Raw genomic sequence first — 27723 nt, 5'->3', positions numbered from 1 at the left:
GTGTTAATGCGCTAGCCTCGAGGCGGGAGCACGGCGTTGCGAAGTGGAAGGGCTATGAATACAGCTGAGAATACGGCTGCACACAGCTGAGCACGCCTCCTCTCGAGTGCTATGGGAGAGAGGAAGACGTGTTCCGCTTCTAGGCTCATTCACTTCCGTGGCGGAGGCAACTAGCTCGACCTAAAGGTAGGGTAAGGTAGGGTCAGGTAGGGTCAGCTTCTCCACACACATACGGGGTGGTGGTGGGGAAAGGGCCAGGCTAGTCCCTCGCGACTCCACGTCTAGACGACAGGAGCCCCACGGCATTGAAAGTGCAAGGCCCGGAGGGCGTGGGCAAGCGGTGTGTGTGTGTGTGTGTGTGTGTGTGTGTGTGTGTGTGTGTGTGTGTGTGTGTGTGTGTGTGTGTGTGTGTGTGTGTGTGTGTGTGTGTGTGTAGCTCAACCTGCGAGGTCAGAAAGAGGAAGCGCAGCTCGTCGACGCCGTTGCTTGCGCCCGACCAGCGCGCGAGGGCTTCTGACACCGCCGGGTCCGCGCAGTGCAGCAACACCTTGGCCTCCAGCGACGCGCCCAACGCCTTCTCCGCGCGCGCGAGCTCAAGGTTCCGGTTCACCTGAAAAACGAAACCCGCGTGTGCAAACAAGAACTCGGCGCGCCGGCCGAGCTCTCGAGGTTGCGGGCTCACCTGCCGCAGCAGCAGCCGGTTCATAATTAAGGAGCGTGAACCACGCGGCTGATTCACCTCGATCAACTCACCTCGTCGCGCAGCGAGCGCACCGCCGCCCACGCCGCGCGACCGCGCCGCTCCTCGCCCTGTGCCGGCGCCGCCGCCGGCCAGCCCGCCTCGAAAACGGACGCGTGCGGCGTCGCGTAGGGAAGGTTCTGGTAAATGTCCTCGGCCAGGTGCGGAAGCACGGGCGCGGCGGCGGCGGCGACGGACTCCACGACGCGGGAGAGGACCGTCTGGCAGGAGCGGCGGCGTGGCTCGTCGGGCGCCGCGATGTAGAGCCGGTCCTGACCAGTGAAGAAGGAGCGATGAGTGACCGAGTAGTGGCTCGGAGGGCGGCGCGGTGCGGGAGCCCGTCCTTGGACACGTCGAGGTAGAAGTTGGACAGGTCCGAGACGAGGAACTGCTGGAGCGCGCCGACCGCGCGCGAGAAGGAGTAGGCGTCGTACGCCGCGCGCACCTGGGTGAGGTCAGGTCAGGGAAACGTCTAGGAAACTTCTCCACACGGTGGCGGTGGCGCAAGGGGGGGGCCTCCGCGGCTCCACGTCTAGACGACAGGAGCCCGACGGCGTTCAAAGAGCAAGGCGCGGTGCGCGTGGGTGAGCGGTGAGTGTGTGTGTGTGTGCGCGCGCGCGTGCGTGCGTGCGTGCGTGCGTGCGTGCGTGCGCGCGCGCGTGCGTGCATGCGTGCGTGCGTGCGTGCGTGCGTGCGTGTGTGTGCGTGTGCGTGCGTGTGCGTGTGCGTGCGTGTGCGTGTGCACCTCCGCCAGCAGGCCGTCCAGCAGGCCGAGCACGTACACGTCGAGCTCGGGCAGCTCCGCGAGCGGCACGGCGTCGACGGCGGGGTCGAAGTCGTGCAAGTTGCCGAGGAGGAATCGGGCCGTGTTGCGCATCTTGCGGTACGCCTCGAAGGTCTGCTTGATGATGGAGTCGCCGATGCAGACGTCCGCAGCGTAGTTTGACGACGCGACCCAGAGCCGCAGCACGTCGGCGCCGTACGCGGGCTGAGCCTTGAGGTTCTTGCCGCCGTCGGTGATCAGCTTAGGGTCGACGACGTTCCCGAGCGACTTTGACATCTTGAAGCCCTTCTCGTCGAGGACGAAGCCGTGCGTGAGCACAGCCTTATACGGCGCCTGGAGAGCAAAAGAAACGAGGTCCGCGGCGTCCCGGAAGTGTCTCGGACAAGGCCTTTGTCCGGCGCCTGGCCACGCGACGCCACTGACGTGAGCAGCGACGACTGGAACCAGCCTCGGTGCTGGTCCGAGCCCTCGAGGTAGAGGTCGGCGGGGTAGCGCAGCCCCTCCCGCGCCTCCGCCACCGAGGCCCAAGACGAGCCAGAGTCGAACCAGACGTCCATCGTGTCGGTCCCCTTGCGCCAGCGGCCCGCGTCCGAAGCGTACGGCTCGGGCAGCAGCTCCGCCTCGGTCGACGTCCACCAGACGTCGGTCCCGTGCTCTGCAACTAGCCTCTGCACGTGCGAAAGCGTCTCCTCGTTGAGGAGAGGCTCGTCGGTCTGCCGGTCGTAGAACACCGGGATCGGGACGCCCCAAGTGCGCTGCCGCGAGATGCACCAGTCGGAGCGAGACTGCGTCATCGCGGTGATGCGCCGCTCGCCGACCGCTGGCAGCCACTCTGTCTCGCCGATTGCGGCGAGGGCGCCGTCGCGGAACCCGTCGACCGACGCAAACCACTGCGACGTGGCGCGAAAGATGGTTGGCTTCTTCGTCCTCCAGTCGTACGGGTACTTGTGCTGGTACGGATCGACGCTGAGCAAGTTGCCGCTCGTCTTGAGCTTCTCGATGACCGCCGTGTTGCCGTCGCCGAGCACATTCAAGCCTGCGAGGCCGTCTCCAGCCTCATCGGTGAACCGCCCCGCGTCGTCCACGGGCGAGAGCAGCTCGAGGCCGTACTTGAGGCCCGTCTGGTAGTCCTCCTGACCGTGGCCCGGCGCCTATCCACGAATCCGTTCATTGTCGTGATCGAGGCGCTGTCTGGTAGTCCTCCTAGCCCGTGTGGCCCACAAGGGCGCCGTGTGGACAAGGCCGGTGCCGGACTCTGTTGTGATGTAGTCGCCGCCCTCCACAACCATCGAGCTGCGCCCCGCCAGCGGGTGCGTGTACGTGGTGCCCACCTGTCGGAGCAGGTAAGCCAGTTGTGAGGTCAACTTCGCCACGCACACGAGGTGGTGCGGGAAGGGCAAAGGCCATCCCTCGCGACTCCACGTCTAAAAGACAGGAGCCCCACGGCATTGAAAGTGAAAGGGCCGGTGCGCGTGGCAATGAGTGAGTCCGTGGGAGGGGTGTGTGTGCGAGGGTGAGTGCCCCATCCTCCTTGCCCTTGGACTGTGCAACACTGACTGACTGCCGAATTCGGCGAGCGGGTGCGTGTGTACGTGGCGGCGCCCACCAGCTCGCTGCCCTTGAGGGTCGCCACCACCTGTTCACACCGCCACTCGTGTGAAGAGACGCCGTTCACCGCCTCGCCGCCCTTGAGGGTTGCCCGCCACCTCCAGCGCCTCTCCCTCGCCCAAGCCAAGCTTTGAGGTGAGCGACCCAACCAGCTCCTAACGGTCTGAACACCCAAGGTCCAGGTGTGCAGATTCGTCTCGCGCCTTGCAGCGCCTCAAAAAGGGAAATGCGACGGATGCTGTGAGAGCCGCGGGATGCCGCGCAACGCAGTTGAGTGCAAGCGGTGTGCATGCGTGCGCTCTCCAGTGCGAGACTGAGAGCTCCGATCTGTAGTCCGCATCTGACGGTCTTGTCTTGTGTGGTCTGCGTGCCGCTCCAGTGGCCGTCATCGGCCTCGCGCGTCCACCCACACCACGCTGGTGTCCCAATCGCTGGTCTGACTGCGTCTCGCCTCCTTGTCCTTGTCCACCCACACCACGCTGGTGTCCCAATCGCTGGTCTGACTGCGTCCCGCCTCCTTGCTTGCTTCCTTTCCGCATCTAGCGCTCCGCTCCGTCGCGACCAGCAGCCGGCCGCCTCCCGCGCTCTGCGGGGCGGCGACGACGGAGTAGTCGAGGTTGGCGTTGACGGCGACCTAACGGTGTGCGAACAAAGAAGTACGCACACACGGACACCTCGAAAATGCGGCTCTGCAGCAACGCGGCGGTGGTCGTAGTGTCGTGAAGACGGGACCGCGGCGGTACATCCATAGCACCGCGCGAACACACAAAGCTAAGAGTGATGCTCGGACGAGAGCGCGTCTGCCTGCCGGCATCTACGGGCCGGTACCGCGAGGTTCGCGGGGATGGTCCACGGCGTGGTGGTCCAGATAGCGATGCGGAGGCCTGCTCACATGCTCCGGCGTGACTTCGATGCAAGCCAGGCTAGACCAAGTCACACAAGCTGCGCTGTGAAGAGATGAGTGGAGGCGTGCGGATGGCGATCTGCCAGGAGGCTCCAGACTCTCAGAGATCGGCCTCATCTCGGCTCAATCTCGCTGCGATCTCGGCTGCATCTCGCCTTCCGGGCCGTATGGCGCGAGACTCTCGCTGACGCTCTCTGCGTCGAAGGCAACGTAGATGGACTGAGAGGTGTGCCTGTTCACGGCAGCGGGTGTGAAGAAGTCAGGTGCGTGAAACCGAAGCGTAGCTGGACTGAGAGGTGTGCGCCTGTTCACGGCAGCCGGTGTGATCAGACGCCGTTCACAGCGGGTGGGCGGCATCGCAAACGGAGAGCTGTAACCCCTCCGGGTACTCCAACTCCGCCTATCACAGACATGCATGGGCGAGTGAAGAACTATTACTGATCTAGAGCGCTGCACTCCTCCGGATGCCGAGACCTCTGCCAGCGCGGTGCGAGAGGACGGCGACCAGTGCACCTGTTCACACGACCAGGTGTGAAGAGACGCCGTTCACAGCGGTGCGAAAGGGACGGCGACCAGAGGGCGCCGGCTTTCGGCCGCGGTAGATGTGGCCTGCGTCATGAAAGCACCGAAATCAGGGTGCGAATACGGCGTTGTGCAATGTGCACTCACCACATAGAACATCGCATGACCGCACGGGGGCTACGACTGCCGTGAGTACGACTGAATGCGACTGAATGCGGCGGAGTACGGTGGGATCCGTGTCCCCTGGAGCGCTGGCTGGAGTCAAACAATGCGAACAGTCACTCAGCTTCTACCGGAGGAGGCCCTGCAGGAACATCGCCCCAAACACTCCCAGCTGCGCCGCCTGTGGGGAGAGGTGTGGAACGCTGCTGCGGCCGAATAGCGAAGCGAGACGATCTGGGCGAACCTGGGCAGATCTCGGCTCCTCTCGGCTCCTCTCGGCCCATCTCGCCTCGTATTCTGGCTGCAGGGTGAGGTAGGGCGCAGACCAGTCCGCCCAGACGCCCCACCTACGGCCGCCAACAAGTAGCAGTTCGCCCTGGGACGGCTGAGCGAAAGCCGATCCGCCCGCAGCTGGCACCGCTGGAAGGAGGTTCGCTGCTTGTCGACCGTCTCCCGCGCAAAGGCGGCCGCCTTGGGCAAGGGGAGGCCCGGGCAAGAACATGCACATCGCCCGCCTTGAGGTTCTGTGCGTGTGTGTGTGTCTGTGTCTGTGTCTGTGTCTGTGTCCCTGTCTCTTAGAGACGTGGACTTTGCTGTGTGTGTGTGTGTGTGCAGTGTGTGTGTGTGTGTGTGTGTGTGTGTGTGGAGAGTGTGTGTGTGTGTGTGTGTGTGTGTGTGTGTGTGTGTGTGTGTGTGTGTGTGTGTGTGTGTGTGTGTGTGTGTGTGTGTGTGTGTGTGTGTGTGTGTGTGGAGTGTGGCCACCTTCTTCCGCAGATCGATCGGCGTCAGCGCCTGCCGCTCCTACACGAAGGTTCCGAGAAGGTTCGGCACGGAAGGCTCTCGAGAGACGGCTCCTGTGAGCGAGATTGTAATCTCGCGCTAGAAGGCTCTCGGCACGCCTTGGACTTCATCGACTGGAGGACCTGGCAGGAGGGGGCGGCACGGAGCGGGGTGAGAGGGGGCTGGGGCGTGTCGAGCGGCTGCAGGAGGGGAGCGAAGAGGCGGCAGGGAGGAGAGAGGCGGCGGCGGCGGCGAGCAGAGCGGCAGCGAGAGGAGAGCAGAGGAGAGCGGCGGCGGATTCACCTTGAGCTCGATCGGGAGGCCGTGGCAGTCCCAGCCGGGCACGAAGCGCGCCTTGCGGCCGCGCAGCAGCTGGTACTTGTTGATGACGTCCTTGAGCACTTTGTTGAGCGCGTGGCCGATGTGGAGGTCGCCGTTGGCGTACGGCGGGCCGTCGTGCAGCGTGAATGGCTCGCCGGGATTGGTCTCGCAGAGGCGCTCGTAGACGCGCTTCTCGGACCAAAACTGCTGCAGCTCCGGCTCCCGCGTCGCCGCCATCGCCCGCTGCGAAAAGGACGTCTGAGGCAGCGAGACGGTGTCCGAGTAGAGCCCCTCCTCCTCCGCCTTCTTCTTGGCGAGGACCGCACCGGAGCGCGCCGCCGCCGGCGCGTGCGGCGAGAGCGGCGCCGGCCCGCGTGCCACGAAAGCGGCCGCCGAGCCGACCAGCAGCAGCAACCTCGCGCCAGCGAGCATGCTTCTTCAGAGAACCGGCTCGGGCAGATAAAAAAGAAATTGGGCTAGCACGGTGGCCAGTGTACGCTCGGAAGGGCCGGAACCGTCCTCGGGGATCACTATACGGACGCGGTGGCAGGATTGGAAGGCCCCGTAGCCGACGGGTGGGCGGGGGTTCGGAGGCTTCCTGGTGAGCTGGATTACGCCTGCATATGCGGAGAGACCTTCCCCACCCGCCTCCGGCGCGATATCCACGTTCGGGCGGCGAAGGTGGGAGAGGCGCATGACATCCCGCCAGAAGCGAGACCGCGCCTGGCGGCGGCATATATCCTGGTTGATGCGGACGCCCTCTCGCCGTACGAAGCGGGGGTGGCAGCGGGCGCGAGCCGGATGGCGACGCGCGGCGATCAGCTAGAGCACAGCACCTCGTCAGAGCAAAGAGCGCTGCTGGAGGCGACCCGCGAGTGCGCCGACGCCATACCCGACGGTGCGGTGGTGGTGGGGTCTACCGACAGCGACGCAATGCGGCGGGCCTTCCTGTCCACGTGTCACCGGAGCAAGTCGGTGAGGGACATGGTCCGAACGTCCGAGGCGGGGGTGCTCCGAGAACAGAGCCGGGTGATCGACGGATACAACGACCGAGGCATCGACTTTGCCGCCACGTGGGAGCAGGCGTACCATAACCGCGGCCAGAGGCAACGGTGGGACGGCAGGACGGGGCTGCTAGCGAGGCTGAACCACGGGTGCGACCTGCTGGCAGGACACTACGCTCAACATGGGCGGAGTAGGGAGCTCGACTTCTACGGGGCAATGGAACCGCAGGAGATGGCGACCTACTATTATACAGGAGGCGGGAGGCCGCTGTTCGGGGACCCGTACAAGCAGATTGGCGAGCGGGTAGAGGCGGTCAAGGCGCAGAGGCTGCTCCAGGAGGATGAGGACGCGCCGAGCCCCGGGGATAGGAGGGCGACGCTGCTCCTCCGACTGGGCGCTGACGGGAAAGTCGACCTGGGAGTGACGGCCGGCCTACGCAGAGCACTCCCGGGCCCGCTCTTGGAGGAGGCTATGCGGGCCACGCTAGGAAGAATGAGCTGCACGGCGTCAGAGTTACAGGCGCAAGGTGGGCCGGACGCTGAGGCCATCCGGAGGACAGTGCGGCTGGAAGGAGCTCGCCCCCGAGCCGCGTGCCACCTATGCGAGGGCGGCCCGGACACGCGCGCCCACTTCCGGTATGGCTGCGCTGCGTGCAAGACGGAGCTGGGAGGGGTCGCGATGGAGAGGTCGGCCCACCTGGCTGCGATGGCGGACTCGCTGTGGTTCGCTCCGGATTGCCGGCTTCCGGTGAATAGCGGGGCGGCTGGAAGGCGGGGAGCGGGGGTGTGGCGCCAGCTTCAAGCCTTTGAGATGGGCAAGGACCCCACGGTTCTGACTGTCCACACGGGGGGGCTGCGCCACGGCATGACTCCGGAGAGAGCGACTTGCCTCGCTGCGGTGTGGGCGTGTCGGACGTGGCCTGGAGCGCAGCGGTTGCCCGCTGCGGCTGTCCGGGTGTGTTCCGAGGCGGTCCGGGAGCGGGGTCGTGGCCCGCTGCGGATCGTGGTACAGATCGTCCCGGAGCTGAGGGCGTGGCTGAGGGATGCGTTCGGATTGAGAGGCGAGGCGCTCACCTCGGCGCTCACTATGTCGACGCTCTTCGAGGCCGCACCCAGAGTGGTGGGGGGGGCGTGGTCGGGAGGGGAGTGGGGGGTGGAAGTGGATGATGTCGCCGAGGACAGATGGGAGGCGAGACCGTGGCCGCACAACGTCTGGGGGGGGGGTCTGCAGACCACCCGGCCGAACTTCAGAGTGGCGGTGCTCCTGAAATACCGCTCAAACGCCCACGATGTTGTGGAGGGGACATATGCTGATGATCCTGGCCCGATTGGTTCGCTCAGAAAGCTTCTGGGCGGTCGCTAAGGTTCGCTCCCCGCACACCGGCCCCGGAATAAGATACATCATAGGCGCGGAAACGAATCTGCGAGGCGTGGCCGCTCATGCGGCCCGATGGGGAGGAGGGGAAGACGTAGGGCGTGCTTGCGCGCCTTTCTGAGGCCCCTCCAACCCACCCGCGCTAGGTCTCGGGGGACGAAGGGGTCACACCCGACGACCTCGGGAACTAGCCGGGGCAGTCGGAGAAGGGGCAACTCCGTGCACTGACGGTCGGCCGTCAGAAAACACGCCTCCGTGGCTCGGGTTACACCAATCCTCGCTACCCAACGCGGCCAAAGGATATCCACCTCGAGAACCTCGAGAACATGTGCTTTTTTTGTAGCTCGGCGCTCGGCGGACCAGAGACCGACGAACACACATGCACCCCTCCTCGCTGACTGCGTTGACCGGCCGCTTTCGGGTGGCCACCTCCCTCCTCGCCGCCGCTTGCCTCGCCGCAGTGAGCGCTGCACTTGTGGGCCGCGTCACCGTCCCGCGAGTGGGCCGCCGGCGCTGGCGCAGGCTGCGGCGCTCTTTGGCCACGCTCGTTCGGCCGCTCGGCCTGCACATGACGCCGGAGGGAGCAGGTCCGTGACACCGAGGCTGTTTGCCGCCGTCCGCAAACTTAACGAGCTCAACGCGCTCCTGACGCGGGCGCCACTCGATGGCGACGAGGGCGAGATGCTGTCGCACGTGCTCTCGCACCTGAAGAAGGCGCACCGGCTACCGGTGCTGTCGCGCGTGCGGCAGATGGTGCAGCAAGATCAGGACGCCACCAAGGGCGACGGCCAGCTCGACGGCCATCTCGCTCAGTTCATGCCTCGCCTGCCTCCCGTCGGCACGCGCCTAACAGAAGCTTCCAGCACGTCCTGACCCTTCCTAGACCCTTCCTAGACCCTTCCTATAGACCTTCCTAGCCCTTGACCCTTATTAGACCTGTCCTCTAGACCCTTCCTCTAGACCTTCCTAGCCCCTGACCCTTTCTAGACCCTTCCTAGACCCTTCCTCCAGACCTTCCTAGACCGCAGACCGTCCTCTAGACCCTTCCCAGACCCTTCCCAGACCCTCCCGACTCTTCCCGCCTCCCCGGCTCGCCACAGGATCGATGGCCGAGTTCAGCTCGCACCGCTCGTCGCTCGTGCACTCGCAGCCCGCGTCCGCCGGGTCGCCGCGCGCCTCCCTGCCCTGAAACCCTGACCCTAACCCCAACCCTAACCCTCACTCTCACCCCAACCCCAACCCCTACCCTGAGCCTAACCCTAACCCGCACCCTAACCCGCACCCGAACCCGCACCCGAACCCGCACCCTAGGTCGCAGCGCGCCTCCCCGTTCGCGTCGCACCGCGAGGACGAGGAGGGCGGCGCAGACTCCGCCGACGCCGCCTCGGGCGCCTCTCACCTCGACGGCACGCCCTCGGAGGTGGCGGTGACGGTCGCCTCCCGCGCCTCCGCCACCTCCGCCGCCTCCCGCGCCTCCGCCGCCTCCGCCGCCTCCCGCGCTTCCGCCGCCTCCCGCGCATCCGCCGTCTCTCGCGCCTCCGCCGTCTCTCGCGCCTCCGCCGTCTCCCTTGCCAGCGGCGCCACCGGCGCCAGCCTTGCCGGCGGTCCGTTCTTTGCCACGGCCGCCGGAGCGTCGCAAGCGCCGGCGGCGGGGCCAGCGCTGGCAGACGTGTCTCGGCGGGGAGCGTCCTTCGGGCTGCTCGGCTCATCACCTCCCCCGCCGCTTCCGCCGGACAACGAGGACGAGGAGGAGGAGGAGGAGGAGGAGGAGGAGGAGGAGGAGGAGGAGGAGGAGGAGGAGGGGGAGGGCGTCCCACTTCCTGGTAAGGCCGACGCGGCGCTTCGGGGGAGCCGGCGAGAGGGGCGGAGGAGCTTCGCTGTGGGCGGGGGAGGAGGCGCGCGGTCACCAGCGGAGGAGGCGTTAGTTAGTTAGGAAGGGGACGGGCAGCCAGGGGGCTCGGACTGGACGCTAGCTCGCGGTATGGGTGGTGGTGGACGCGAGACGGGAGATGCTAGAGGAGATCCGTGCCGGCTCCTGCCCGTGTCCGGACGTGGAGATGCGAGGGGCTAGGCTGGCCCCTCGCCCCACCACTTTGTGTGTGTGGAGACGTTTACCGTACCGTACTTTACCTTAGGCGTGTGTGCCAGCGAGCCGCGAGGCGCGCTGAGCAGCGTACCGCTGGCGGGGCGGGTGCGAGCCGCGAGGATGCCGAGCCGCGTCGGCGGCGGCGACGCGGGGCGGCGGGCGAGCGTAGAAGCTGACCACGTGTTTATGCATATCTCACAACAACATGTACATGTACATGTGCATGTCGTCCCAACCAGCACTCGAGAGGAGGCGTGTTCAGCGGTGCTCTGACTGCGCTGCACACTCCCGCAGATGCAAGGCGCGGGGGTCGACGGGGGGGGCGGGAGAGATCGAGGGTGGGGTGGGAGGAGTAAAAGGAGGGACACGAGGGGGGAGGTCGGGTGGGGGAGCTGCCGCCCTCATGTTGGCGCCTTCCACGTAGGCTGGCGTGGCTGCTCGAGCACGGCCCCGAGTGCTGGTCCGTCGACATGTTTGAGCTGCACCAGGCGGAGACACTTCCGAGACACTTCCGAGACACCTCCGAGACGCTTCTGAGACACTTCCGAGACACTTCCGAGACACCTCCGAGACACCTCCGAGACACTTCCGAGACACCTCCGAGACACTTCCGAGACACCTCCGAGACACTTCCGAGACACTTCCGAGACACCTCCGAGACGCTTCCGAGACACTTCCGAGACACTTCCGAGACACCTCCGAGACGCTTCCGAGACACTTCCGAGAGAGACACGCTCATGCTCGAGCTGCACCAGGCCTCCCGCCTCCCCATCGCCCCATGTGCCTCTCCTGGCATCTCGGAAGTGTCTCGGAAGTGTCTCGGAGGTGTCTCAGAAGTGTCTCACAATGCATCATGAGTGGCCCGCCTACCCGACCGCACACCGTGCAACGCCTCCCCCCTCCTCATCGCCCTGTGCCCGGTGCCAATCAGCTAACGGGCGGCCACGCACTCTCCGCCCTCGGCTGGGCACTGTTCGAACGGCACGGCGTGCGCGCGGCGCTCGGCATCAGCGCCGACCGCATGCGCGCGTTCCTCGCCGCCGTCGAGGGCGGGTACCACTCTGTGCCATACCACAACTCCGTGCACGCCTAGCTGTGAACGGCGTCTCTTCACACCTCCAGCTGTGAACAGGTGCCGTACCACAACTCCGTGCACGCCGCGTGCGTTACGCACGGCCTGCACTGGCTGCTGCCCCTAGACGTGGAATATCTCCCCCTATCTCCCCGTATCTCCCCATACCTGGCGCGCGAGCGGCTGCTCTCCATAGACGCGCGGAGTGCGTATTCGTGTCTCCCAACCAGCGCTCGAGCGGACGCGTGTCCAACTGTCTGTGTACCGCGTTCCACTAGTTCGCCCCGCTCGTACTCACGCGGTGCTCTGAGTACTCTGCACAAGTAGGCAGGTAGGTGTGACCTCACACTGTGTCTGGGCAGAGACAAGGAGGGCCCCCGCACACACATGAACCCACACATACAGAGAGGGACGCGTGCACGCATTGGGCATCAGAGAGCCATAAGTACACTGCACAAGACCGTGCTTTCGCTCCCGAGGCTGGCGTATATCTCCGGGTAGGCTGCTCACCTGCTCCGACAACTTGCGAGGCGTGGCGCCCGCGCCGCTGCAGATGCTGGCCGTGCTGCTGGCGGCGATGGTGCACGACTTGGGGCACGACGGCTGCAACAACTCGTTCCACTGCGCGGCCAACGACGAGATCGCCGTGCGGTACGCATACTCCTCGCCGCTCGAGCGGCACCACCTCGCCTCGCTCTTCGCCATCCTCAAGGAGCCTGCCGAGTCCCGCTCCCTCCCTCCGCCGCCCCGCTGCCCTGCTGCCCTGCCCCCGCACAAACACAACCCCGGGCCAAAGATGGCACGCACGGACGGCCGAGAGCGGGCAGGCAGACAGAGATCGACTAGTCAGACAGGCGACGCCGAGTCCCACGGCCAGGCTAGCGGCGACGCCCCACTGCGCTGCCCCCTCACACACTCGGGGCTCGCCCCCGTGCCTCTCGCGTCGGTCTCTAGCCCGCCGTCCGCACTGCACCGCTCATGGCTGCAGCAGGTTTCTGTTCTCTCTCTCTCTGTCCCTGTCTCTCTCTCTCTCTCTGTCTCGGTCTCTGTCTCGGTCTCTCTCTCTCTCTCTCTCTCTCTCTCTCTCTCTCTCTCTCTCTCTCTCTCTCTCTCTCTCTCTCCTCTCGGCTCACGTGCCGCCGCCTCTGTCCTAAAGGACCCCTCCACCGACATCCTCTCGCACCTGCCCACCGACGAGCTGCGCTACTTCCGAGAGACGGTGGTCTCGATGGTGCTCGCCACAGACTTTGAGAAGCACGCGTCGGTGCTGAGCAAGTTCACCGCCCTCGTCTCCTCCAACTCGTTTATGGAGGCCGGCGACGAGCACTGCGCGCGGCGGCGGCAGGAGGCGACGCCGCACACTCACACACACACACCGCTCACACACACACACCGCTCACACACACCGCTCACCCACGCGCACCGGGACTTGCGCTTTGAATGCCGCGGGGCTCCTGTCGTCTAGATTTGGAGTCGTCGCAAGCGACTAGCCTGGCCCTCGCCCCACCCTCGTGTGTGTGGAGAAGGGTAGACGTACCCTTCTAGGCGACGCCGGCGAAGCCCCTCTTTTGCTCGCGGCCCGACTGGGGTGTGTGCCGACCTTGCGCGGCGCCTGGAGGGGCGTCGACTCTCGAGGCGGAAGAAGCGAGGGGCGAATGGCCCGTCAGCCGGGGGCGGCCCCCTTGACGTGTTGGGGTTGTGAGACAGGTGGAGGAGGAGCGGCGACTCATCCTGCAGATCCTCATCAAGACGGCCGACTTGGGCAGCCCCTCCTAGTAGAAGCGGAGCACCTGCCGCATGTCCTCTCGAGTGTTCTTGTATGCCCACTCGCGCTCGAGAGGACACGTGCCTTCCTCTGCATTCGGCCGCATTCCGCTGTACTCGTAGCCCGTGCATTCACGCGGTGCTCTGAAGACGCTGCACGATGCAGTCTTCCCGCCCTGAGTTCCGCGTGTTCGCCATGTAGGCAACCTCTCCAAGGGGTGCGACTACTGCCTCGCCTTCACCGACGGCGCGGGGGGGCGCATCTTCTTAGGCTGCGGACCGCGTCTCTTCACGCCGTCTCCCCGCCAACAGGCGTCATGAAGGAGTTCTTCTCGCAGGGAGACCGCGAGCGGTCGCTCGGGTTGCCGCTGACGCCCGGCTACCAGCGCGAGAGCGCCGACGTCGCCTCCTCGCAGCTCGCGTTTTACCGTTTCATCGTCGAGCCGCTCTACAGCGCAGTCGACAACTTGGTGCCCGCGGGCGAGCTGCTGTCCAACCTCGAGCATATGCGCACGGAGTGGGAGGCGAAGCGGCAAGCCTCGCTCGAGGATCAGCTGGCGTGGCTGCGCACCTCGCGCGAGCGGATAGTCTGACCAGCGACAGGCGGTACGTATAGGGACGAATGGTGCGTGAGTGGTGAGAAAGTACAAAATCGTAGCCCCTCTGCCTCTCGCCGCTCTCATCTCCTGCATAAAGCCGTATTGTGCATTTTTCCGCCCGCACGCGCGCAATATGGCCAATGCAAGACACGGCCACACAGGGCTAATCCGATCGCACCGCCGCGCCCACCCTGCTCTCAAGTCTCGTCTGCGCGCGCCCAACGGCGATGACAGAGTGGAGGGAGTGTGACGCCGTGTGCCGCTGCCGGCGTGGGAGCCCCTCCCCGCCCCTCGAGTACGAGGTGGTGCGGCGAGCATGTGGCAGCCAAGATGTCGCTCTCGAGTGCCGCGTCATCGCGGCACACCGGTCATCTCGACCAGCGTGAGCCCGGCATTCGCCGGCGCACTCACGACAGGTATGGCTGGTTGTGCTCCGTTGTGGTGAGGGTGCCGTTGCTCCCGCGGCGGCAGCTGCTGTTGCTGCTGCTCCAGTACTAGTGGCAAGGCTTGATGCTGCATCAACGACACCAGTGGCACAGCGCAGCTGCTGGTCGCTCCATAATGTTCAAAACCGCGCGATGGTATTTGATGCTGCAGGGGCAGTGCCCACTGCGGCTGCGTGACCCCCAGTAGCTCCTGCACCAGTGCGCATGGCTGCGACAGTCGTTGCTGCGGCAGCCACTGCTGCTGCAACGCATGCTGCTGCGCCCGTTCCCGGTGCGATTCATACTGCTGCGTTGGGGCCCACTGCCACTGCTGCGGTGGCGGCGCCGGCGTAGGCACAGGCGCCAGGCTGCTGGAACCACATAAGTCCATGGGGCAGCCAGCGACACCCGCCGGCGCCGGCACCTCGCCGTCGCTGGCCTTGCTTGTGCAGCGGCGCTGGAGGCAGGGCTGGCGAAGCGTCCCCGCCCCTCCGTGCTTTCGCATGTCGAGACAGAAGCGGCACGCGCCGCAGTTCGGCGCCTCACACGCTGAGCAAACGCCGCAGCGCATGATCTTCTTCTGCCGCGCGCGAGCTTCGCCGCCACTCCGCCGCCGTGTGGCAAAGGTAGCGGGCGGTGTGCGGGGCGGTGGGAGCAGCTCTGGGCTTACCAGGCGTCCCGCATCGCACAGCCCTGTCGCGCGCTCCGCGAGGCTGTCGGCGGGGCGAGACTTTAGCCAGTAGTCAAACGCTAGCTCGTCGGAGGCGAGGACCTCACGCCGTAGCACCGCCGCGCCGCCTCCGCGCTTGGCTGCGAGCTCCCCGCACAAACGAAGAAGCGAGTCGGACGCCTCGCTAAAGGTTGGCTCGACCCGTGCCACCTCCGCTTCTCCCGCCTCTACCTGCTCGGCCAACTCGCACATGTTGCCCGGAGGCGGCAGCATCATGCACACCCAGCGCTCATCCGCCCCGGGAGCGGAGCCGGGGGGCAGGCGGCGCCTGTTACCAGTACACAATGGATCTGAGGGTCCCTAGCGCGCGTGCTCTCCCTCGCCCTCGCCCTCTCCCTCGCCCTCGCCCTCTCCCTCTCTGTCTCTCTCTCTCTCTCCCTCTCTCTCTGTGGGGTGTGTGTGTGTGTGTGTGTGTGTGTGTGTGTGTGTGTGTGTGTGTGTGTGTGTGTGTGTGTGTGTGTGTGTGTGTGTGTGTGTGTGTGTGTGTGTGTGTGTGTGTGTGTGTGAGTGTGTTTGACTGTATGTGTGTGTGTGTGTGTGTGTGTGTGTGTGTGTGTGTGTGTGTGTGTGTGTGTGTGTGTGTGTGTGTGTGTGTGTGTGTGTGTGTGTGTGTGTGTGTGTGTGTGTGTGTGTGTGTGTGTGCTTCATAGGGGGGGGGCACCAGGCGTGGCAATCGTCGCACTGTGCCCACGAGCAAATGTCGTCGCTGCCACTGCCGCGTGTTGCGCGCAGCTGCAGGCGAGCGGCGGCGGCCCGCTCCACGCGCTCCAACTGCTTCTCTGCGCACCGCCGTGCGTGCGACGAGAGTGCGCTATCCTCTGCCACCCTGAGCAGGTCGGTGAGCGACCGGAGCGGCTTCAGCTTGCCACGCTGCAGTGCCAAATTGGCGAGATCAGCAAGCGACACAGCCTTCTCCCGAACCCTCCAGTGCTGCCTGTCCGTGAGCTCGAGCCACTTGCCGCCGGCTGTGCGAAAGCACAAGTTAGCGGCCGTGTTGCCCGCGCGAGCGTGCCGGCACGGGAACTCTGCCGGGTGCGTGCCGCGAAACTGCCAGGGGAGCGGATTCGCGCCATCTAGCGACGCCACCCTGCCCGCGCCGGCTGCCTGCGACCACTCCGCGGCGATGGCGTAGCCCACCTCGCGCGCCTGAAGCGGACTGACCATGTTGGCGAGGGCGCTCGCCTCGGCCGTCTCCTGTCGCCCAGCGCTGCGCCCTCGCGTCGTGGTCTGCCAAGCCTCCGGCAGCGCAGAGGCCCTCGCAGCCAGCCAAGCTGACGCCTGCCAGTATTGCCCGCGGCAGAAAATTGCGATGTTGAGGTTCGAGTTGTAGGCAGGCAAGCGCGCCGTGTGCGCCGCGACGCCACCCTTGGCCGCGAACCGGCCCTCGCTCAAGCCGGTGGTGAAGGCAAACACCTCCGACGAGGTTGAGGCCTCAGACAGAGAGCCGCCGCACAGTGGCGCACCCTCCCTACCGCGGCCAGCCACGTCTCTCGCAGGCGCCTCTCCGCGCGATGTCAAGAGGTGGCGGGCGAGGGCGGCAGCGGGCGAGAAGCGTCCGCCACGCGAGTGCACCGAGAGCAGCCGCGTGCGCGAGTGCAGGTCGCCCGCCACCCAGGTGGGCATGAGGCAGTAGGCGTGCTGTTGGAGGGGAGGGAGACGTCAGGTCGCAGGGGGGGAGCTATGGGGCGCTATGGGGCGAAGATTCCGCGCCTGGGAGAAGCCGCATTGCTCCTCGAGCGCGGCGACCCACGCAGTGTACGAGGACCGCTCCTGGCCGTCGAGGACGGAGAGGTACTCGGGCACGTTCTCGAAGAAGACGATCTCGACCTGCGACGCCGCCGCGAGCCGCTGAAGCACCGGCTCAAGCAGCGCCTCCGTCTCTTCCGGCTTCCGGTTCGGGTTCCACTTGGAGTGGTTCTGGCATAGCGTCGTGACTTGGACTAGCCGCGTGGTGCGTGGGTAGGGCCGCGCCATCCGTTGGCTCGGATTTAGGACCTCCACGCCCGGGAAGCGCTTCCTCAGCACGCCTGCGTTGTGACGACCTGCTGTGCAGTCGTCGCGTTCCGACGCCTCGAGCAGGCGCAGCTTGAGACCTGCTTCTTCGAAGCCCGCCTGCGCTCAATGCGGTATGAGAGGCGGGGTGTGGGAAAAGAGCAGGATCATTAGGAAGTGACTGCTCGCCTGCAGACCGTGCTCGAGCGCGCCAATGCCCGAGAACTCGGAGACGCAGTCGATGGTATCTCCCCTGACCGGACCCGGTGGCGCGCACCGCTGGTCCGCAGCTGCCTTGGTTGCGGTTTGAGGGCTGCGACTTGTGGCGGTGCAGGAGCTGCAGTCGCACGGCCTGCCTTGCATGCACGCCTGCGTGGGAGGAAAGGGGGGGGGGGGTTGAAGATGCGAGTTCCGTGTTCGCAGTGGAAGGGTCAATCGGTTTGCGTGCCTTGCAGCAAAAGCATCCGGTGACGGAGCGGCCCGAAGGCCGCGTCCCGTCTTTCCCCTCCACCCTCACCGCTGTGGACTGCACCATCTGTGGAACGGCCACGTCGTCACGTCGGCGCCGCTGCTTCGCCGGATGCCGTTCCTCCGGCTGAGTTGATGCCGGCGCTTGCACGGCTGCCTCGGCCTGCCGTTGCCTCCGACGCTGAAAGACCGTTCCGCCCTGACTAAACTTGATGGGGACAGCACAGCGATCATACGCCTCGGCTGCTTGAGCGATGGACACTCCTGGTGGCAGCTGGTTGCCGTTCCTGGCCGCGGAGCACTCCCAGGGCTTATCTGGCGCAGCCTGCTCCCAGGCATAGCGGAGGAGGTGGAGTGGTGGCGGTCGAGAGAATTCAAACTCGCGGGAGACGGCCTTCCGCTGTCGCTTGGCGGGCAGCGGATCCAAATCGCCCTGTAGACGAGGGTTCTCAACTGCCGTGCAAGAGAGGCAGCCGCATGGCCTGCCGAGCATGCATGCCTTGCAGCAGAAGCACCCCGTCAACGAGCGGCCGCTTGGCCGCACCTGCAATGCGGGAGCGGCTTGGTGAGACTATTTCAGGTTTTGCTAGAGCGCGGCGAGGGCTGAGATGCGACTACAGCTTGCCATTCTGACGTGGCCACTGTGCGGCCGGCGCGCGAAACAGAACTACGTTTTTCGATTTGATAATTACGCGGTTGCGCTTTCTTTTTATTTAAATTCTTTTTATTTGTGCGCCAGTCCCGTGCCTAGTGTCGTGAGAGAGAGTTTTGTCGTGGATTAGTTTTTCTTTTGTTGAGAGCGCCTTCGTTGTCAACATACGTGTACCTCTTCGCGCTTGCTTGTGAGTCCTTCGGTAGTCTTGCCATGGGATGTCTGTGCGTGCTAGTGCTAGCCCCGTCGGGTGGAGTGTGTGCTTGAGCTCCTCCTCTGAGTGCGTGCTGCGCGTGCGTGCCCCCGCCCGATGTATTTTCCCTAGCTAGAGCGTAGGAGACAAGTAAGTCCTTCTGCAACCCTCGCACATTGTCTCTGCCGCGCACATTGTCAATGTCTCGTCTGCGTCAGCCTCCTCGCTCCTGAACTCCAGCATGGAGGAAGAGGAGGCTCGCAAAGCACCTTCACCGTCCCCACCCCCGCCCTCACCGCCGCCACCCTCACCACGCCTTTCTATCATCATCATCATCAGCTCATCTGCTGCTCACACCACTCTCTGCACAGTTGACACAGCCTACTCTGTGTGCGGCTGCCACAGCTGTGACAGCAATGGGCTCGCCCTCACTGGTCCTCACAGTCACTTGTGCTGCGGCTTGTGTGAGCGACACTGCTCGGCGACTGATCTGACCCCGACTGGCGACTGGCGACTGGGTGTGAGGTAAAAGCGCATAAAACCACGCCCTCACCCTGCGCCGCGCGCTCGACACCTTTCACAGTGGCTCGGCCAAGTGCGCGGGGCTTGCATTTTTGGATCGCCGCATCCTAATACGTACGTGGAGCAAGTCACAGTCAGCCACACACCTCACACTGAACAGCACCTAACCTGCCGCCCGTTTTTAACTGGCACCCAGCAGCAGAGCGGCACCCAGCACGGCGCGCTCTCTCCGCACCACATTTATGTATTACGCACACGCGCCTCGCTCCGCCACAGGGGTTTTCACACGCGGATCTGGCCGCGCACGAGGGAGCGTTTATTTGGCGTCTATTCGGTGCTTTACCGAGTCCCCATTGCCAGGTGAAGTTGTGCCAGACCCGATGTCACCACTTCCAGCAGCTCTGCGTCTTCACCGAGCTACAGGACGCACACAGCAGAAACTTACTGCAAGGAGGGCGAGTAGAAAAAATCTGGCAATGAAAAAAGAAAAGAAGGCCTCAATCAAGAGGAGGGGAACGAGTGAGGTCCGTGGGTCTCTTGGGTCTCTTGAGGCGTGCCGCGCCCTGCCGCCCAGCGAGAGGGCCGGGGCCCTGCGCCGCTGAGCCCGCCCCCCGCCCCTCCCTCGCCCTCCTCTCCCTCTCCCTCCCCGCCCGCGGCCGCGACGCGTGCAGTGGCTCGCGCCGCCGCCCGAGCCGCGCCTCCGCCCTCCGATCCCCGGCCAGCATCTCTGCGTGACACCGCGCCCGCGCCGCGCCCTGCCGCGCCACGCCCGCGCCACGCTCCGCACTGGATTTGCTCATGCGCCGCCCGCTCCGCACTGGATTTGCTCATGCGCGCGCTGAGCGCCGTCCGCCGCCGGCGGCCGCCGCCGCTCCTCATGATTTCTCCGCTCACATCGGACTGCCTCCGTCCGATCAGGTGCCGTGTCTGAGGTGCGCCTCGCTCTTCATCTAGATGCCTCTACCCTTCCAGCCCGTCCCCACAAAGAAACGCAAACACAGCCCACTTCGCACGAGTCGCGCGGTCTCCCGATCGACGCGCCCAAGCCGCGGCACAACTCCACGAGGGCCTTCGAGGTCCCATGTATTGCGATTCGGCCCGACTTCGCAAACCGCGCAAAGTCATGACTTTTGTTTGAAGCCCCCCCCCCCCCCCCCCACACACCACCACCCACCCGCTCCTCCCGGCATCTTGCTCTGCTCTGCAGGACGCGCGCCGAGAGGCGCTACATGGTCGACTTCAATGAGAGCGAGGGCGAGTCGGCTTTCTTGGTTGTGAGATCAACAAGGGGCGTCTGGTTCGACAACCCCCACGTGTTCCATCGGAGCCTCGCAAAGGTGCCAATCAGCTTTGGTTTCGCGCCTGAGGAGGGGGCCCAGGTTCAGACCGAGCTCGGGCCAACGGCTTCCGTCAAGGTCGGTGGCTACTTCGCTTCCAGTGCGGAGTATGAGGAGTGGTATCAGCGCCGCCGCGCGAGCCTGACGCTGCCGCCTTCGCTCGGAGCTGAGGTGCGCACTTTGACGCCAGGATCGGCATTGTCCCCCTGCGGTGTCCCCGTCTCCAAACATTTACGTATCTCCCTCGCGCAGGCGTGCGGCGTCAACAACGACGTCGTTGTGAAGGAGGAGGCCGCCACTCAGGAGGCCGCCTCCGAGGAGGCCGTCGTCGCCGAGGAGTCCGCCACCGAGGAGGCGAACATCACGTCCGCCGCCGCCGAGGTGTCCGCCGCCGCGGAGGAGTCCGCCGCCACCAAGTCCGCCGCCGCCGAGTCTGCCACCGAGAAGGCCGCCACCGAGGAGGCGACCATCAAGTCCGCCGCCGCCGAGGTGTCCGCCGCCGTGGAGGGACTCGCCGAGGAGGCGCCCGTCGCCGAGGAGGCCGTCGCCGAGGAGGCTGCCAAGGAGATCGAGAAGCCGGCACCGGCCAAGACCGTTTCCAACCCGCCCGACAAGCGGCACATTGAGGTGGAGGACGACGAGTCGAAGTCGTGGAGGAAGAAAAACCGCCGCAAGCAGATCAAGCGGGTTTTGGCGGGGCTTGTGGCCATGGCGAGAGAGTCCGAGGCCTGCGCCTCCCTCATTCTGGCGTGGTTGTCGCCGCCTTCGCGCCTCACAATAGCCGAGGTGCGCGTTTGCACGCCAAGATCGTCATCGTCCCTCCGGTCTCTCCGAACACCTGCGCATTCTCCCTCACCCAGGCGCTCGGCATCAAGAACGACGTCGTCGTGAAGGAGGAGGCCGCCACTGAGGAGTCCGCCGCCAAGTCCGCCGCCGCCGAGGAGTCCGCCACCGTGGAGGCAGTCGCCGAGGAGGCGACCGTCGCCGAGGAGGCCGTCGCCGAGCAGGCTGCCAAGGAGGTCGAGAAGCCGGCCAAGACCGTTTCCAACACGCCCGACCCAACGGTGAGCGCGCCGCAGCATTCTGTCCTGGCACTCCAAGGTTTCCACCCACCGGTAACAATCTCTCTCCCGTGTACCCCTACACGCTGTAGGAGTGGGCCGACCTGCCAATGGTCGTGGAGGACAGCTTCTACGCCTCCAAGCCGGTGTTTCTGACCAGCGTCGAGATCGGGTTGGCGGAGCGGCGCGCTGCGAAGATCATGCAGCGCGTCTCGCGCGGGCTGCTGGCGCGCAAGATGGTGGCCGTGAAGGAGGAGGCCGCCACCGAGGAGGCCGCCACCGAGGAGGCCACCGCCGAAAAGTCCGCCGCCAAGTCCGCCGCCGCCGAGGAGTCCGCCGCCAAGTCCGCCGCCGAGGAGTCCGCCACCAAGTCCGCCGCCACCGAGGAGGCCGTCGTCGCCGAGGAGTCCGCCACCGAGGAGGCGACCACCAAGCCCGCCGCCGCCGGTGTGTCCGCCGCCGCGGAGGCAGTCGCCGAGGAGGCGCCCGTCGCCGAGGAGGCCGTCGCCGAGGAGGCTGCGAAGGAGGTCGAGAAGCCGGCCAAGACCGTTTCCAACACGCCCGACCCAGCGGTGGTGAGCGCGCCGAAGCATTCTCTCCTGGCACTCTCCTCGCTCTCCCACGGGTAATAATCTCCCTTCCCGTGTGCCCCTATCGCGCTTTGCAGGACACCGCCTGCCACCCGGGCCTGCCCACGCCGAAGGCGGTGGGGAAGAGCGGGCCCGCGTCGGCCCGCAGCGGCTCCGGACCGGGCTACGTGGTCGGCGTCGAGGCCGAAGTCCGCCGGCTGGGCGAGAGCGTCGTCTACCAGGCTACGCCCGCCGACGGCAAGAAGTCGCCGTCGCCGGGAGTCGCCACCTCCGGCGGCATTGCGCCCGTGGCGCCCAAGCCCCTGGGCGCGGGCGCGGACGCGGGGCAGGCCGACGCCGAGTCACGCGAGTACTATCTCGCCGTGCGCGACAAGGCGATGGCCGCGATCTTGCTCACCAAGATACAGCGGGCGAAGCTGGACGCCGAGCGGTCGGGGTGCGGGTGCAAGTGCCGGCGCAAGGCCATGCGCTGCCGCAACAACCCCACGTTTGGCAAGGGCAGGCGCAAGTCTGGCAAGGCAGAGGGCCGGCGCAAGTCTGGCAAGGCAAAGGGCCGCGACCGCGGCTCGCACCGGCGACCGAAGCCGCGCGGCGGGCAGCAGACGCCGCCTTGCAAGTCGCCGGACCGGCGCCGCGAGCCGCAGACCACGTACGGCAAGGCGCCATTCGCCGCTGGCACGTGCGGCGCCGGCGCTGGCACATGCGGCGCCAGCGGTCGCGCCGGCCTCAAGGCGGCGGCCGACTGCGTGCAGGGCGGCTACACGAAGGCCGAGGGCGCCTTCCGGTGGCTGCTCCTCGCCTGCCTCCCCGCCTTCGGCCACTGCGCGTCCGCCGTGCCTAGCCCGGCGGCGGTGGCCTCGGCCTTCTCGTCTGCCGTCGCCTCGGCAGCCTCCGTCGCCTCGTCGGCGTCCTCTACCTTCTCATCCGGCGTCGCCTCGGCGGTGTCCTGGGCCTTCTCGCCCGCCGTCGCCTCCAAGGCGTCCTCGCTCGTGAGCTGCTCGCCGCTTCTCATGCCCGCCCTCGTGCTCATCCTCCTCGCCGTCGCCTGCGGCGCCGCCGGGCTGCTAGCGGCGAGCGGGAAAGCGGCTCGCGGCGCGGCCTCGTCCGCTGTCGTCTGCCTCGCCGCCGCCACGTGCCTCCCCGGCGCGGCGGCAGCGCCCGAGGGCCTCTCCTCGTCGAGCGCTCTCTCGTGGTTTGTGCCGCCGATCGCCGCCGCCGTCGCCGTGGGCGCCGCCGTGTTGGTGCGCTGGCGGCGAGGCAGGGACAAGGCAGCCGCCTCAAGAAGGAGCAGCACCACGGCTTCGTTTCCCATTTGTCCTAACGAAGGCCATTTGTCGCCGCCGCCGTCACCGCCGCAGCCCGACACGCCTGTGCGGCGCGGTGGCTCGTTTCTCGATCTGAATGTTCTGAGTTGTGCGCCTGGTACGTCTGGCCCAGCTGGCCCCACTGGCCCTGCTGGTCCACCTGGGGAAGATGGAGCACCGGGCCCACCTGGAGAGGCCGGGAAGGACGGAGAACGGGGCCCGCCTGGCCCACAGGGGCCGCCGGGGCCGCCATGGTGCAAGAATTTCTGCTGCGGGACAAGCAAATGTTTCCGGCGCCATTATCGTTGCCTCGGTGCGTCCACGGCGCTGATGCTTTTAGTCGCCATCGTCGTTGCTGCCGTTTGTGGGGCCGGGCTGTGCATTCCTCCGTTGCCGCCATCCTGCAACGACGAGATCATGAACTGGATCGAGACCGACGTGGACTGCGGAGGTGGTTGTCAGCCCTGCAAGAACTACGAGGGGTGCGCGGTGAACACCGACTGTGAGTCCAGATACTGCAAAATTTGGATGGCGCCACCGCCGTCGCCGTCGCCAACACCGCCCCCGCCGCCGGGGCCTAAATCTCCGCCTAAACCTCCGCCGGGGCCTTCTCTGCCGCCATCGCCTAATTCCCCGCCTCTTCCACCGGGTGTGCCTTTGAAACCCGCCGCGCCCCAGCCTGTGCCGCCCCCATCGCCCCCATCGCCCACGTCACCGCCTTCACCCCCACCGCCCCCGTCACCGCCTTCACCGCTTCCGCCGCCGCTACACCCGCCGCCGGCGCTTCCCCCGCCGTCCTTGCCTCCCACTTCTCGCAGGCATCTCAGCGTCTGGGAAGATGGCGCTCCAGGTCTTTGCCAGAGTGCCCTACCTACGGGTCCAATGCCCGACGCCTGGGATTCCGATAACAGAGGCGCGTTGGTTGCCACCCTGCCTCCGAACTACCAGCAGCAGCAGTACACGTCCAATTGCGCCAATATGGGAGGCAGGTGGCGATTTTGGAACGGTGACAGCGAGCTATCGGATTCATATTGGCTCGGCTGTCACCTGCTTGGGGCACGGCTGGCGCGCACGCTTGCAAATGACGTGTTTCCGGCGGACGTTTCTGCTCTGATGGCGGCTGCCACCGGCAGCGTCATTGACCCAGAGATGGATGCGCAAATGGTCAAAGATGGGTGCTATGCACTGCACCGAAATCCGCCAGGAACGATCGTCTCTTCCACGTTTCAGTGGTCGACAGAAGCCGAGTACTCGTCAGAGGTGGAAAAGTCAACTTCCTTCTCCGCGAATGTGGAGGGCACGTTCAAAGGGGTGAGTGTGTCAGCCGGCACAGAGAACTCGCGTGGCTACTCTTCCTCGTCAAAGCGTGAGACCAACAACGTCGGCGCCGTCATCAGCCGATCCATCCAAATTGCAGAGCTGGAAAATACCTGCCTGCAGTCTGGCCCAGATGCCGCCAAGGCCTATCTCAGTAAAGACTTCACGGAGTTGGTCGAGGAAGTTATTGAAACCTACCGAAGTTGCTACGACAAAATGGCGTGGGGCGATAACCACGCACTCCGAGTAAAGGTAGGCCGATTGGTTGGCTTTGGCGCGATGCTCCCGGTCCGGTGGGACTACTCGTACTTTGCTAAGTATAGCATGCGAGCCGCTTTGACGGCCAGCTCGACCGCGACGACCGAGGAACTAAGCGACGCAATCAAAGTCGCCCTCCGTGTTCCCGCGATCAAAGTTGGGGCCAACGTCTCTTACGTAACCAGGGTGAAAGAAGCATTCGAATCGAGAGCAAAGGACACAACGCTCGAAGTCACAGAGCAAAGAATGGGGCTTTGCCCGTGGGATGAGGATGAGGTCCCGATCGACTCGTGGGATGGGATGAAGATGAGCCACGCTTGGACGAAGTGCCAAACCGGAAGCTTTCGCGAATGGGGCGGCCAAACGCCGATGGTGGGGCAGCCGGGCGTGATAGACGTCATGTCTCTTTTGCAGTTTTACGATCCCCCAGAGACTAAGCCAGGACTTTACTCCAAGGCGATCCTGAAGAACGTGGTGTACCAATACTACGCTGACAGTGGTGGCTGGTTCAACAATCTCCCACGTGATACCAATACAACCGGCGACACTGGAGCTTGGCTTTTGTCAGAGAGAATGAAAGGGATTGCAAATGCACTCCACGAGCGAGTGTTCGGTAAGGAATCAGATCAACTGGCCCACAAATCATACAGGTCTGACGGCGACTCCATTGAGTTTTTGGCATGCGACATCATCTTTCCTGGCGTGAGCTTTTCGCACAAGTTTTGTTCACCTCCTCCTCCGCCGCCGCTGCCGAGTGGAGGCGGAGGTCGGCGATCTCTGCGAGAGGTTTCTCTCTCGCCGATTGAAGTACCCGAAGCTGAAGCCGGTGGTGATGACAGTGGCAGTCGGCGACGTCTCAGCGCATATTGGCAAGTGAAATTCTTGATCAGAGGGACAAACGGTGTTAGCACTTCTTTCCCATTCGAAGACCCAGAATTCATATTCACCGATCCCGAGAATGGAGACCGTGGCGCTGGCTGTGGAATGTGGTGGAACAGGGACAAGTGCCATTGCGAACTGAACGGAGACGGTCAGCTGATCATGAGAGGCGCTGGGACGTCGAATACTCCGACCGGCCTTGCATTTGGATGCAGATTCAAGGCCGGCCCCACGACATGCAGCGTCTATGTTGTACTTCCTTTTATCGCCGGGAGAAAAAACCACCTCAAATGTTCGTGCGACGATCAATCCTACAAGTTCGAAACGATCCGCGGGGTCCAAACAACTCAGGAAGCAGGATGCAAAATCAAGGATAAAGGCCGCGAGTTCGTATCAACTCAGGAGAATCCGTATCAAATCCACGTGATCGCTCCACCTCCCCCATCGCCGCCTCCGTCGCGTTGCAGCAAATCGGCGAATGGAGACTGGACGTGCCCGACGGTTGACGAATTTTGTTCAAGGCAGATCCCGGGGACCGTGCCAACCGAAGTTCTCCAAATCGAAGAAACAGGCGGCACCTACAGATTGAAGACTCCCAAAGAAGCTAGAACGTATCTGGCACTCGAAAGCGACATCTTGGTGCGCTGCGAATTTGTCCTTTAATGCCCTCGCCGCTCTCCTCACGGCAACTGGGGCATAGGCGCGACCGCAATCAGAAAATGCAACTGAGAATGAATCGCTAATGTGAACGTAGTGGCGTAGGACACTGTGCAACGCGAGCAAAACCAACGACAGCCAGCCTTCGGACGCACGAGTTCTGGCTGAGATACAGTGCGCACTGTACTTACTAGGCAGCCTTTCCGGATCACAATCACACGCGTGGCTGACACATTGTTTAGAATAGCCAAAGCAAAACCACGGGAATGTACGTAAGAGCCACATACAACGAAAAAGCTAGATGGCTGGGTGCACAGCTGGGAATTTTTTCTCACCAGCTATCCGGGCAGCCCCCCTCTCGCGAGGCTGGGGGTGGGGCTACGGAGTGCGGGAGCCAACTGCGCGCACGTGGCTGGCGGGGGTGGCGGGATGGCTGCTGTCGATTATCACCAGCCATGCGCCGGAAGATGGCTGCAATCGCTGTGCCCCAGCCATCTTACCCAAAATGGCTGCGGCAGACGATAAACACTCGTTTACTCGCTGGAGCCGAGCAGGAGAGCCTCGCTAACTACACGTCTTCGCTGAGCGGGCCAGCGGCTGTGCACGTATCGCCTCCCCGCCCCTCCCGCGCCCCCGCCTCCCAGTCCGCCTCCACCGCCTCTGGCGGCAGCCCGAGCGACCTTTTGAGCGACCTTTTGAGCGATTACCTGTCGAGCCGAGGTACGGCATGTCGGGTGGGTACAGCGGCACCCGGTTTACCCGTGTATTGGTTCGTACGGTCATACTGCGGACCGAAAATCACGGATTTGGCCCCTCCGCACGCGTCCGAATGGCGCTCCGGATCGGTTCTAATCGGCTACCACGCGGCGGCACGGTCTTACTGAGGCCTGTTGGCTGTGGCCGGGATGCGCACGGCACGTGTGGACCGCTTGGTGGTGCGGAGGTCTGCCGCGGGCGACTCTCAGGGTCGACTTTGTGACGGCACGGAGCCTCTGCTGCTCCGGGGGGGGGGGGGTCTGCAGAGACTAACGGCCGATCTAGAGAGGGCTGATGCTCCTCCAATACGGCTCAAACCCCTATGATGTTTTGCAGGGGACATATGCTGATGGTCTGGGGCCTTAAGGTTCGCACAGAAAGCTTCTGGGCGGTCGTTAAGGTCCGCTCCCCGCACACCGGCCCGAAAGTATGGTACCCTAGATTGTGCGTTTATAAGAATCTTCTGTTTTGTTCGAGCGGCCACCGACCAAGCTCAGGCTCGCCGCGGCGTTGGAGGACGCCACCGTCGCCTAGACTCCCCTGCGTCAAACTATCGGCTCCCTCTCGTTCTGTAGTCGTCTGCACCCACAGGTCAGGTGACCAATCTACAAGTACAAACAACGACCAGTTCGAGAGCTCGGACGCGATGGATACCCACACCCCAGCCCGTACCACCGCGAAAAGAGGCGGGAGCACCTCTCACCGCGCCCCGAATCGCGCGACCGCGTCCAGCAGCTTCATCACGCGCAAGCACTCTTCCGACCCGAACTCGGCCACCTATAGGAAGGTGCGAGGAAGTGTCACGGGGCGACGGGGTGTGGGCGTTGCTCCTTTCCGATGAGTCGCAACGACTAGATTGTTT

At 64.9% G+C, this 27723-nt stretch overlaps 5 protein-coding genes across 5 annotated transcripts in view; 3 read left to right on the top strand and 2 right to left on the bottom strand.

Moving 5' to 3' along the window:
* Positions 1–259: 259 nt before the first annotated feature.
* EMIHUDRAFT_65960 (putative mitochondrial isoleucine tRNA synthetase) lies at positions 260–6252 on the bottom strand (the record flags this gene model as incomplete). Its single annotated transcript, XM_005769720.1, has 19 exons — positions 260–610; positions 754–1011; positions 1092–1184; positions 1485–1856; positions 1907–2674; positions 2762–2854; positions 3610–3765; positions 3960–4015; positions 4069–4114; positions 4225–4267; positions 4413–4435; positions 4510–4548; positions 4725–4740; positions 4851–4891; positions 4964–5066; positions 5138–5190; positions 5482–5520; positions 5569–5592; positions 5803–6252. The coding sequence occupies 19 exons, from the start codon at positions 6250–6252 to the stop codon at positions 260–262; spliced, it is 3024 nt and encodes a 1007-aa protein (XP_005769777.1).
* Positions 6253–8578: 2326 nt separating this feature from the next.
* Positions 8579–10132, top strand: EMIHUDRAFT_209995 (hypothetical protein; the record flags this gene model as incomplete). The annotated part of the gene is made up of 4 exons (XM_005769719.1): positions 8579–8620; positions 8722–8952; positions 9548–9631; positions 10028–10132. 4 exons carry the CDS (start codon positions 8579–8581, stop codon positions 10130–10132), a joined length of 462 nt encoding a protein of 153 aa, XP_005769776.1.
* A 2405-nt stretch (positions 10133–12537) lies between these two features.
* On the top strand, positions 12538–13798 carry EMIHUDRAFT_436369 (hypothetical protein). The gene is made up of 5 exons (XM_005769718.1): positions 12538–12712; positions 12910–12992; positions 13065–13119; positions 13324–13368; positions 13434–13798. Exons 1-5 carry the CDS (start codon positions 12586–12588, stop codon positions 13712–13714), a joined length of 591 nt encoding a protein of 196 aa, XP_005769775.1. The 5' UTR covers positions 12538–12585; the 3' UTR covers positions 13715–13798.
* A 6109-nt stretch (positions 13799–19907) lies between these two features.
* EMIHUDRAFT_355839 (hypothetical protein) lies at positions 19908–21504 on the top strand (the record flags this gene model as incomplete). The annotated part of the gene is made up of 6 exons (XM_005769717.1): positions 19908–20210; positions 20292–20393; positions 20502–20825; positions 20900–20953; positions 20987–20993; positions 21482–21504. Coding segments are annotated over exons 1-6 (789 nt in total), but the record flags the coding sequence as incomplete, so codon positions are not given.
* A 5803-nt stretch (positions 21505–27307) lies between these two features.
* EMIHUDRAFT_436368 (hypothetical protein) overlaps positions 27308–27723 on the bottom strand; it is a 3415-nt gene continuing 2999 nt past the window's right edge. Inside the window, exon 9 of the mRNA XM_005769716.1 lies at positions 27308–27638. Coding sequence (XP_005769773.1) covers positions 27561–27638 — 78 coding nt within the window. The 3' untranslated portion in view covers positions 27308–27560. The remainder of the gene's footprint in view (positions 27639–27723) is intronic.

The sequence above is a fragment of the Emiliania huxleyi genome (genome assembly GCF_000372725.1).
Source record: "Emiliania huxleyi CCMP1516 unplaced genomic scaffold EMIHUscaffold_41, whole genome shotgun sequence".
Lineage (NCBI taxonomy): Eukaryota > Haptophyta > Isochrysidales > Noelaerhabdaceae > Emiliania > Emiliania huxleyi.
The sequence above is the reverse complement of the archived record's forward strand: the minus strand, read 5'-3'. Positions and strand labels throughout refer to the sequence as shown.